General features: G+C 43.4%; 1 protein-coding gene across 8 annotated transcripts in view; it reads right to left on the reverse strand.

The window, feature by feature from the left end:
• rnf6 (ring finger protein (C3H2C3 type) 6) overlaps nt 1-12,233 on the reverse strand; it is a 97,638-nt gene extending 85,405 nt beyond the window's left edge. For 2 of the 8 annotated variants that reach the window (XM_072476897.1, XM_072476894.1), the window contains exon 1: nt 12,071-12,195. Coding sequence is in view for 1 of the 8 variants with exons in the window: in XM_072476893.1 (XP_072332994.1) it covers nt 8,877-8,960 (84 nt within the window). In the remaining 7 variants the exon portion in view is untranslated. Of the gene's footprint in view, nt 1-8,876; nt 9,695-12,070 lie in introns of those variants that run through there. The other 6 variants (XM_072476898.1, XM_072476901.1, XM_072476895.1 and 3 more) reach the window with 6 other exon arrangements.
• Nucleotides 12,234-12,625: the final 392 nt, after the last annotated feature.

A 12,625-nucleotide genomic window follows, 5' to 3' on the forward strand; every position in this document is an offset into this window, starting at 1 on the left:
GCCTATGGAACAGAAAACAAAACTTGCATTAACATAGCACCTTTCACAGCCTTTACACATTTCAAAACCTTTAAAGCCAATGAAGTACTGTTGTAATGTAGGAAGTATATGGCAGTCAGTTTTCACAGAAGGCACACTTGTTTAGCTATAACCTGCTCACTGATGCTCAGTTCGGGTTCTGTCAGGGTCAATCAGCTCCCAACCTCATTACAGCCTTGGTTCAAACATGGATTTAAAAAACTGAATACCAGAGGTGAGGCGAGAGTGACTGTCCTTGATATCATGGTCACATTTGACCAGGTGTGGCATCAAGGATCCCGAGCAAAACTTGAGTCAATGGAAATCGGGGGGGGGGGGGGGGGGGGGGAATCCTCTGCTGATAGGAGTCATACCTAGGACAAAGGAAATGGTTCTGGTTGTTGGAAGCCGATCATCTCAGTTCCAGGACATAGCTGCAGAGAGTTCTCAGGGTAGTGGCATAGGCCCAACCATGTTAAGCGGCTTCATCAATGACCTTCCCTCAATCATAAAGTCAGAAGTGGGTGTGTTTGCTGATAGTTACACAAAATTCAGCATAATTTGTGGTTCCTCGGATACTGAAGCAGTCCGTGCTCACGTAAGGAAAGGCATGGACCATATTCAGTGTTGGGCTGACAAGTGGCAAATAACATGTGCCACACAAGTGTGAGGCAATGAGCACCTTCAAGAGTGAATCCAACCATCTTTCCATGACATTCAATGGAATTATCAGCACCTGCATACTGGGGTTACCACTGACCAGAAACTGATTTGGACTAGCCATATATTGTTGTTAAAGAGCAGGTCTGAGGCAAGGGATTCAGACCACCTGACTACATAAAACCTGTCCAACATCTACAAGGCACAAGTCAGGAGAGTGATGGAATACTCCCTACTTGTTTGGATGAGTGCAGGTCCAACACTGGAGAAACTTGACACCATCCAGGATAAAGCAGCCCACGAGTAGCACCCTGTCCACCACCTTCAACATTCCTTCCCTCCACTCACTAACAGTGGCATCAGTGTACATCATCTGCAAGATGCATTGCAGAAACTCCCCAAAGCTCATTGGACAACACCTTCTAAATCCACCAATGTCTACCGCAAGAAGTTTGAAGAGGGCAGCAGATGCATGAGAGCACCATCAACTGCAAGTTCCCCTCTAGGGCGGCATGGTAGCACAGTAGCACTGTTGCTTCACAGTGCCAGGGTCCCAGGTTCGATTCTCGGCTTGGGTCACTGTCTGTGCGGAGCCTGCACGTTCGCCCTGTGTCTGCGTGGGTTTCCTACGGGTGCTCCGGTTTCCTCACACAAGCCCCAAAAGACGTGCTGTTGTGCACCCGAACAGGCGGCGGAATGTGGCAACGCGGGGATTTTCACAGTAACTTCATTGCAGTGTTAATGTCAGCCTACTTGTGACAATAAAGATTATAGAGATAAAGATTAAAAACCCATACCATTCAGACTTGGAACTATCTCACCGTTCCTTCTGTTGTCACTGCTTCATCAAAGATCTTCCTTCCAAAGGCAGCACGGTGGCACAGTGGGCTAACACTGCAGCCTCACGGCTCCGAGGTCCCAGGTTCGAGCCCGGCTCTGGGTCACTGTCCGTGTGGTTTGCACATTCTCCCCATGTTTGCGTGGGTTTCATCCCCACAACCCAAAGATGTGCAGACCAGGTGGATTGGCCAAGCTAAATTGCCCCTTAATTGGAAAAAATGAATTGGATACCCTAAAGTTATTTTTTTTTAAGATCTTCCTTCGATCTGAAGATCAGAAATAAGGTTGCTTGCTGATGATTGCACAATGTTCAGCACCATTCGCGACTCCTCAGATACTGAACAAGTCCATGTACAAATGCAGCAAGACCGCGAAAATAGCCAGGCTTGAGCTGACAGGTGGCAAATAACATTTGCGCAATTTGGTATAATCATAAGAATCCCTACAATGCAGGAGGCCATTCGGCCCATTACGTCTGCACCGATCCTCAGAAAGAGCACCCCCTCCAAGCCCAATTCTCCATCCCATCTCAATAACCCCTTAATCTAACGTACACATCCCTGGACACCAAAGGGCAATTTAAGCATGGTCAATCCATCCAACCCGCACATGTTTGGTCTGGAGAGGAAACCGGAGCATCTGGAGGAAACCCATGCAGCCACAGGGAGAACGTGCAAACTCCGCAGTCATCCAAGGCTGGAACTGAACCCAGGCAAGGTGAAGCATCAGTGCCAACCACTGTGCCACCATGGTGTAACGCGAGGAAAGATGTGAAGACCAGTGAAGGAAGTTTTTGTTACGATTTTAAATAAAATAAATGTTTATAAACAATAAAACGCAAAAGATCATCAACTAGAAATATACTTTAATACCTTATGGCTATACACTGCATCTTTATCCAATTCCAAATGCCTCTATTCTTTTCTAACTTTAGAGCTGAACCACCCCAGATAACACCCCATAGGTTTTAAAACGAGGCAAAAATAAGCAATGGTATCATACCGACACTTACACCTTTCGGGGTTGCTTCCGACTTAGGATAGAACTGGTTTCTCAAACAGCGTTTTCTCCAAGCATAGCTTTTTCTGAGTTGACACAGCTTCAAACTATGGGTTGAATTTTCAAAAACAGCTGGCTTGCATCGGGTGAATTTGCCAAACAGCTGGCTTGCATCGGGTGAATTAGCCCAAAATAATGGTTTCCCTTTTGATTTTCCCTTATCTGAACTAACCTTCTCAGAAGTAATTCTAATTGCCTTCATTTTTAGAATGCAATTGTGAAGTTCACATCGCATCACTTCCTTTGAACTTCTAACATCTTTACTTATACCTTTGACATTCGATCCTCCAATGTTACCAACTTGCCCTCGGTAAAAAAATCTGTTTAGCGTTGCTAGGCTTATAATACATGAAAACACTAGTTCCATCAACTCAGCCGACCTGCCTCTACTAGTTTCATTTTTAAATAGTTATTTTCTTAAAACATATCAACACCAGAACACATTCCCAATTTCCTTGGTTTTCAGTTCATCACTATTTCTTAACAACTCTCCACTCAGCTCGAACAACACAAGAGGCTTGATATCACTCATGACAAAGCAGCCCACTTGAATGGGAACCCATCCACAAATCTTCACTCTCTCAACCAACAGTCCCAGTAGTTTTTCCCCATCTATACTACAGCAATTCTCCAAAACTCCCCAGGCAGCACCTTCAAAATCCACGACCGTTACCATCTAGATGGACAAGGGCAGCAGATGCGCGAGAATGCTACCAAATGCAAGCTCCGCTCTAAGCCACTCACCATTCAGACTTGGAAATATATTGCCATTCCTTCACTGTCACTGGGTCAAAATTCTGTAACTCCCTTCCTAACAGCACTGTGGTCATACCTACACCACATGGGCTGCAGTGCTTCAAGGCGCCAGCTGACTACCACCTTCTCAAGTGCAAGCAGGGATGGGAAATAAATGCTCACTGAACCAATGACACCCACATCCCATGAAGGAATTTCAATAAAGCAAGTCCAGCAAAGAGCAATGCAATCATAACTAAAGTCATTAAATAGATTCTCTGGTTAAAGGTTAAATAATGGCCAGGATATTGCCATGGGGTGATGGGGTGAGCAATTCTCCTATGAAATAATGCAGGGGAATCTTTAACATCCACCTGAAGGGGCAGACAGAGCCTCAGTTTAATTTCTCATCCAAAGGCAGTGTGACTGGATTGTCATAAAAATATGAGAAATAGGAGGAGTATGACACACTGTACCTTAAGCCTATTCCACAATTCAATGGGGTCATCCATCTCAACCCTACATTCATATTCCTGTCAACTTAGATTTTCTACTCAAGTGTCTGGAATGGGACTCGAGTCCACAACCATCTGACTCAGGAGTAGGAGTGCTACCACTCAGCCATGACTGACACAGCAACAAAACAATTTCAAACACAGCAATAGCTTGAAGCTGATGAGAGAATCTGTCCAAAAAAGTAAAGTGACAAACTTGGAATGCCTACGCCTCTGTTCAGTAAGCTTTTGTCTAGGGTTATGAAATGGGCAGTGCTGGATTGCTGTCCTGACAGGTAGCATTTCAATGCTAGCAGTAGTAGCTGCTGCGGAATCAGAATGGTCAACTTCATGTCATCCAGGCGCAATGATTCAATCGATCTTAACCACATTGATTTGGGCTTCTAAAATTGGGTTATCACATTGTCAGTTTGTACAAGATAGAGCTTGTGTTAGGCAACAGCAAATCGTCTCCCCCAGGCTCATAGTTCTGGCAACAACTAGTATCAACTCTCACCATGATTAGATCAGGCATGTAATCCCGTTCTGCAGAACCTTGGTCTTCGCCCTTTTCTTGCCTGAAGCATCACTTTGTTGAGTGATGCTGAGCATCATCTGCCCCAGTGCATAAATTTATCATGTAGATTTGTTTGTGCTTTCAGTTCCTCACAAATTTCTTCTCTGGAATGAAAAGGTCACTGGGTGACATTCCCAGCAGGTAGTCAAGGAATCCTAAGTGAATGAATATGCCAAGTGAATGGGAAAGAACATACACACTTCTGGGTTTTTCGCTGACCTTCAGAAGATCCTCGTGCACTATGCATTTCAAGCTTTTTAGTTCGGTGATTGGGTTTTGACTGTGTTTACATGCTTTTTCTTTTCACAGCAGCTAATGGGTTAAAAGATTTTTATGGAAATTGGTGTACTCCACTTACCATCTTTTTTTTTTTTTAAATTTAAATTTAGAGTACCCAATTCTTTTCTCTCTCAATTGAGAGACAATTAAGTGCGGCCAATTCACCTACCCTGCACATCTTTAGGGTGGTGGTGACCCACACAGACATGGGGAGAATGTGCAAAATCCACATGGACTGTGACCCAGGGCTAACTGGTAGATACGGTGGCACGTGCTCCTAAGTGCAACATTATGGCTTTGTATGGTTCAAAGCAGAATCTTAAATCACATAAGGCACTTGGCTGAAATCTTTCAAAAACATGGGCAACAAGAGTGAGTTTTCCCTGAACCTTAAGATCATCTCATATCAAGTCATAACCTGTCCTAAACAGAAGGATGTGGAGGGTTTGGAGAGGGTGCAGAGGAGGTTTCCCAGGATGTTGCCTGGTCTGGAGGGTGTTAGCTATGTGCGGGAGGCTGAATAGACATGGACTGTTTTAATTAGAATGACGGAGTTTGAGGGGTGACCTGATAGAGGTCAACAAGATTATGAGAGGCATAGAGTAGATGGGCAGGCACTCTTTCCTAGGGTGGAGGGGTCAGTCACCAGATGGCATAGGTTTAAGGTCCGTGGGGCAAAGTTTAGAGGAGATGTGCAAGACAGGTTTTTTACACAGAGGGTGGCGAGTGCCTGGAACACGTTTCCAGGGGAGGTTGTGGAAGCAGATACATCAACAGCATTCAAAAGGCATATTGGCAAATACATGGACAGGATGGGTATAGAGATATAGCACAAGTACGTGTTGAGGGTTTTGGCAAGGTTGGTATCATGACCGGTACAGGCTTAGAGGGCCGAAGGGCCTGTTCCTGTGCTGTATTGTTCCTTGTTCTAAACGTTAATTATGAGATCAAAATCACGTCTTTGCCTTTTGGACAAAGCCAGAAGCCTTCTAACCATCCAATCGACATGCCATGAGAACTTGAAGAATTACCTTGAACGGTAAATGATACAAGATTTCTTAATAATTTCAAAATCAACCAAATCCTTGCAAGGATTTCAGTTGTGAACAGAAATCATCAGTATGGATCAGGCAGGTCATGCATGCCTCAACATGATGCTATGCAGCAACTTTAGAACGGCAGTTACAAGGCGAGAGGTGATACCCGACACGGTTTATTCATGGTTCTTTCTCTCTCTGCATCCGGCTCGCTGCTAGAGATGAAATCTCGATGTGCAAGTATCATTGTCACTTGTCGATGAGCAGCACGGTGTCTAGCACTGCTGCCTCACAGCGGCAGGCACCGGAGCTCGATTCCAGCCTTCCGTGACATTGAAAAAAAAATGAAAATCGCTTATTGTCACAAGTAGGCTTCAAATGAAGTTACTGTGAAAAGCCCCTAGTCGCCACATTCCGGCGCCTGTTCGGGGAGGCTGGTACGGGAATTGAACCGTGCTGCTGGCCCACCTGGGTCTGCTTTAAAAGCCAGCGATTTAGCCCATTAGAAGTTAGTTTATGGGGATAGGGCGGGGTGGAGGGAAGTGGATTGGGGTAGGGTGCTCTTTCGGGTAGTCGGTGCAGACTTGATGGGCCGAATGGCCTCCTTCTGCACTATAGGGATTCTATGATTCTTTCCCACTTGCCTAAAAACAGTTAGCAGAAACTACTCATGAATACCGAGGGAACTAGACAATTGTGTGAAGCCCATTCTTTTCCATCAAACAAATTCAGTAACCTTTTCCATCTGCATAACTTACTCAATTTTTAAAAGAACATAAGAATTAGGAACAGGAGTAGGCCATCTGGCCCCTCGAGCCTGCTCCGCCATTTAATGAGATCATGGCTGATCTTTGTGGACTCAGCTCCACTCTCCGGCCCGTACACCATATCCCCGAATCCCTTTATTCTTTAGATCTTTTTCTTAAAAACGTTTAAAGAAGGTGCCTCAACTGCTTCACTGGGCAAGGAATTCCAGAGATTCACAACCCTTTGGGTGAAAAAGTTCCTCCTACACTCCGTCCTAAATCTACCTCCCCTTATTTTGAGGCTATGCCCCCTAGTTCTGCTTTTCCCCGACCAGTGGAAACAACCTGCCCGCATCTATCCTATCTATTCCCTTCATAATTTTATATATCTTGGTGCAGAGGAGGTTTGTTGCATTCAGATGCTAGCACCACAAAATGTGCACCCCAAACCCAGGGGATAGTTTGTTGGGAGTAATAGATTTAACAATCCAGTCACGTGCACTAACCCAGAAATTTATTTTTGATCACAATTAACTGAAACCTCACACTCGTTGCAAAAGATGGTTATGTTTTAAATGGTCTATTTTAATTCAAGTAATAGAGAGGGACATGTGATCTTCTACTAATTCTGCCTGACGATAAACCTCTATTACATGGTTCTCATGGGAAATGGTGGGCAGGACAAGTCCTATTCAAGTCCAACTTTCAGGTTTCACACCTGAATAAAACAAAAGTACCTGGCCTGGGCTTTGGGCAAACTTACAGACTCCCAGGTTGTCAGATTCAGAGACCTAAAACATAGAGGCAGCAGGTTCTGCAGCGAGAGTGTGAAACAGATGATGCGAACAGCAGGAAAAAGGTTGTTCTCCATTAATCAACAGGCAGGATGGGAGTGGGAACATGTTCTCCAGTTGAAAAGACAATATCTGTGGAAATATCTGGACACTGAAAGATTTGCCCTAGTGTGGCCTTTCTGCTGGACGTCTGTTGCGGATTCTCAGAAGATTCAGGAAAAGGAAAATGACTTTCAACAGACATTAGAAATTACAACATGGTGAAATGGGGTGAAGCAAGCCTGTTGGAAGCTGGAAGTAACATTGGATCTGTTCCTGTAAATAAGACCATTTGGGTGCATAGGGATATTAAGGGGTGGTGGGGTTAAAAAAAAAGATGGGCTGGATTCTCCAATTCTGCGGCTATATCCGCACGATCTTTCTGGTCTTATGACCAGAACGTCGGCGCCGCACCCGCACCGATCTTCCGTCTGATGGGGGGGCTAGTAGCTGCGTAGCGTAAAGCCCAGGCTTTACCTGCGGATACAGTCGGGCCCATGGCCGCAGATGCGCACGGCAGCAGCCTGTGCAATATGGCGCTGGCCACGTGTGGACCCGACCTACCAAAAATTGCCTGCCAGCGGAACAACAGTGGTGGTGCTCGACAGTCCGCAGTCGCCACGCGATTTCATAGAACTTACAGTGCAGAAGGAGGCCATTCGGCCCATCGAGTCTGCACCGGCTCTTGGAAAGAGCACCCTACCCAAGGTCAACACCTCAACCCTATCCCCGTAACCCAGTAACCCCACCCAACACTAAGGGCAATTTTGGACACGAAGGGCAATTTATCATGGCCAATCCACCTAACCTGCACATCTTTGGACTGTGGGAGGAAACCGGAGCACCCGGAGGAAACCCACGCACACACGGGGAGGATGTGCAGACTCCGCACAGACAGTGACCCAAGCCGGAATCGAACCTGGGACCCTGGAGCTGTGAAGCAATTGTGCTATCCACAATGCTACCGTGCTGCCCATGCCGATGTCCCATGCCGCTGGGGACTCGGCCCATCGGGGCCATGTGAGTACGCTGTTTTTGAGGGGGCGGGGCATCGCAAACATGGCACCGCCCCCGATTCTAGCATAAACGTGGATTCTATGACCTATCACCAAACACGATTTTGGAGTCAACGATCGGAGAATCCCGCCCGATATCTTTTCTGTAGTTTAGTATATTGTAATGTTTGGTCGCTGTTGATTGTAATTTGTTTGTTACAGTAAAAGTCTTAAAACTTGGAATCTTGTGTGATCGTTCCGAGTTTGTCACTGGAAATTAAAATCTTTTTTTTTTTTTTTTAAAAAGAGATTGTAACAACAAAAAATTGATTTAGGTTCATTATGTAATTGTTGTGCCCTTGCAGATGTACACAATTCACTGGTCAGCATACTCTTTCAATGGGCTTGCCTTTAATTTTAGTTAGAGTAGGATAAAGAGATACCAGGCTCCAGGCTGTTTGTTGATGACTACAGATACAAAGGAAAGAAAGAACTGACCACATTATTTGCTGTCATGAATGTCCCATTGGCAGTTGCATAGACCTGTTGCCTGGTTTCTTGGTCTGAAATATCCTTAGAATAAGTCTTATCAGTCATTCCCACCTGGAAATTATCCACTGTTGAGACCAGGATTTGTCCTTCTGATGATGGATGTAATTGGCCAGTACAAGCAAAAGACATGCTCATTCACAATTACACGATAATCACTGCGTCACTCTGAACTCCATGCTAACATCAAAAAGCTGCTGGAAAGTAATCAAGAGAGTAGTGCATCATCTTTGAAGCTGCAGGACTGACATATTGATATCATGAATCATAAAAAGTGGTCAGGAAGTATTTTGTGATGCCATTCAGAAACATGCACCTAGTCATGAAGATCCTCTAATGATCAGCATTATGCAACTTCTAAGAAATGTACAATGATCGCCAAATGCAAGGCCTCAACCCCATGAATACCACGTGTTCCCTGATACGATTAATAAAATACATCCCAAATTCCACTGCTAGTAAACAACATAATTTATTGTCTAGATCCAGAAGTGCTTCAACTATATAGTTATCATGAAATCTTATGTAATGGTCCTGAATTGTCCATAGGTTAATGGTAAAAATTCTGATCCTGAAAAGCACTTACCATTCAAGGAAGTGATATTCCACCTAGGAAAAATGAAAGGCGATTCTTCGAGAGAATCTTTACATTTCATGATGGAGTTTAGGTAGCTCATCAACATTAGCCAATATATATGTTGAATTGGTCATTAACATTTACGCTCATGGTCAATGGCCTGAAGCATTTTAAAGACCCGAGTTTCCATAAGACTGCCACCCTGATAAATTGTTCACTTGAAATATTATGCAAAATTAAACCAATCTTCCCCTCCAGAATTTATTTTTGTAATTAAATAAATTATGACATTATGCATGAAAGGATTACATCCAGGAACATTAGTAGATTACCACATCTGCATTAGAACCTTATATCTACACACTTGTCAATATTTCCCATCATAAATTCTTAATTCTACATTTATGATGGAAACTATCATATAAATTTGCCACGCTGTAATTACACTCTCATCCCCTCTCCACAAATGTGGGACTACACAACCATGGTAGGAGGATGCAATTACAGCTTACCCAAGTTACATGAATCTACATTAGAAATGCGCATATAAGAACTTATGGAATAGAAAATAGTCAGAAAGCACGGAAACCAAATGTGAGCTTTCCATCGCCCAATTATCTCCCAACCACTGACCATAATTCATTTAAATATTACGTTTAGTCTTCACTCAGTACGCTGAACTCCACAGGTTTTGCCAGAACTGCTTAAATACTTGCAGCATCTGCAGTATTGCCCTTTTATTCCACAGATCAATCATCATCCTAATAATCTCTTGTGATGCAGATTAAGATTTTTCATTTCTCAGCAGCTATTCATAAATATAGAATGTGCTGCTGTTTTCTTCTCGTTATCAAGAACAGCAAAGGTGTCCAAGTCATCATGGTCTCCCTGATTTTCCCTATGCTGTGCCTAAGGTGCATTATCATAACATGACAGATTAGGGTATTCTTTAATGGATGGTAGACATGAGAAAGCAACATCTCCAAATGACCCATGTTTACTAGGGGTGAAAATGACAAACAAAAGGATATATAATCAAATAATGCAGCTATACTTATGTTTAATGAAAGCATCGGCATGGGTATATGAAGTTTTAATTCAATTATTTTGGATACAATCGTTCTTCAGAAGATTTAAAAACCTTGCACTATATAAAACATCAACAAACACTATGAAAAAACTCAACCAAATTAAGGAGTTGGACCACAATGCATAAGCACTGACACACCAACTTGATCGTACTCAATGCCAGAGGATATCAGGATTCAGAGCAGCAAAAGAAAAATGGCAGTTCAGGATACAGAGAGCACTGTAATTTGCAAAGTCACTTCAAAATTTGAACATCTTAATCTGGGAATGTCATAAAAATTGTGTAAAGGAAATCACGTATATCTCTTTAGGAGTGCTCCGCAGAGCATTCCTTTGATACGAACATCAAGTATGCTAATAAATTCAGAGACTAGTCAAACAAGAAAGATTTGCAAGACCTGTGCATTGTCTTCCAACAAAATGGCTGCTGGGTCATGGCTGCTGGGTCACAAGATACAGTAAATGCTTCTTAAAAATAGTACACTAAATGAAGAAAGAATTTATCTGAAAAGTAACCATTAAGGTACAATTTATATACTGGATTTTATAGTCAGATGAACATGGATTTCTAACTTACAGCAAATTCAACTACTATCCTTTAAATTGCACAGCAAATTGTACTGCACTGTCTCAAATGATGCATAAGAAAATATTAGGGATTAATTTGGTAACATTCAAATTGAGATTGGACATTACTAATCCATTATAAATAAATTAGAAGATCTTAAAGCAGTAATATCAGCCAAAAATTAGCTTGTAGCCTTGAAATAATTCACCTAATTACTAATATTAATTGCTCACCAACTATAACTTTTACATTTCATTCATTTCAGTTTGATCATTTTTTATGTTGACTAGGATGCCAAGTTACTGAACGTTCTTCACATAAAATGTCATAACATTGCAGGAAATGATCTAGAATATATAATCACTGGGTGATGGATTCCAAAAGATTATTTGGAATATATAATCACTAGGTGTTGGGGTAAAAATCTTCATGCAGCCAGTGTTGGGTTATCCCAGATAGTTCTGCATCAGGATAATGAACCTGGTTAGCCCAGACACAAATACACTAACAAAGATCAGATGACCAAAAAATTGAAGAGATAGTTTTATTTTTTCACTCCTCATGCATTGACACTTAAACCAGTAGCACAACTGATGTTTGCAGAGTTCACTGACATTAGGACTAAAGGAAATCTTGGTCCTCCGGGCAACTAAATGGAGCAGAATTTAAGATAAAACAAAAACAAAACCACAACAAAAAAATATTAAAATGGTAAAGAAAAGGTTTTTAAACGCAGTTTTGGACCCCCTGTTACAAGCCAAAATGCAACCTAACGTGATCGCAAGCGACCAAGAAAACGATTGACATCCGAACGGACCATACGGAATTCAAATAATCTCTGACGCCATTTTCTGCGACACAACCCAACCAACCATCGTTTAACCAGGGGCGGGACGAGGCCATCACGTTAGACTGATCCGTAACGGACCACGGCAAAAAAAAAACGCTGAAATAGGACGGCTAAATGGAAGATTGAATAAATGAACCGTCGATTTTTTTGGAATAAATCTCGACCTTTGTACTTCACGTTAATAAAACGCCCAGGCAGTCACACAGCACCGAATGTGTTAGAGAAAGGCGATACCTCACAGTCGACTCTTCGCCGCTGACACAGATTTAGCTTCACAGCTGCTGCTTCGGTCGTAAACTGGGAAATAGCGCATGCGCACGGAGAACGGCGCCCCAGCAGCACGTGACCCTGGCTCGGGCGCGAGCCGGCCGGGTATTGTGCCCCGTGCGCGCTCGTCTCGAACCGTGTCCCGTCTCGTGTGCGCGCTCGTCTCGAACCGTGTCCCATCTCGTGTGCGCGCTCGTCTCGAACCGTGTCCCGTCTCGTGTGCGCGCGTGATGGTGCCAGGCCTTGGGGCCCTCACACCCCTCCGATAAATTTCAAGAAAAGAGTGCACATCCCGACTTTAAAAGTAGGTACAAGAACACTGGAAATAGGAGCAAGAGAGGATCATATGGTCGGTGGAGCCTGTTCTTACCATCATGGCGGACTTGAGACTTTTAGCTCCACTTTATCACCTGCTCCCCATATCATTTGATTCCCTAGGATATTAAAAATCT

The sequence above is a fragment of the Scyliorhinus torazame genome, chromosome 15 (genome assembly GCF_047496885.1).
Source record: "Scyliorhinus torazame isolate Kashiwa2021f chromosome 15, sScyTor2.1, whole genome shotgun sequence".
Lineage (NCBI taxonomy): Eukaryota > Metazoa > Chordata > Chondrichthyes > Carcharhiniformes > Scyliorhinidae > Scyliorhinus > Scyliorhinus torazame.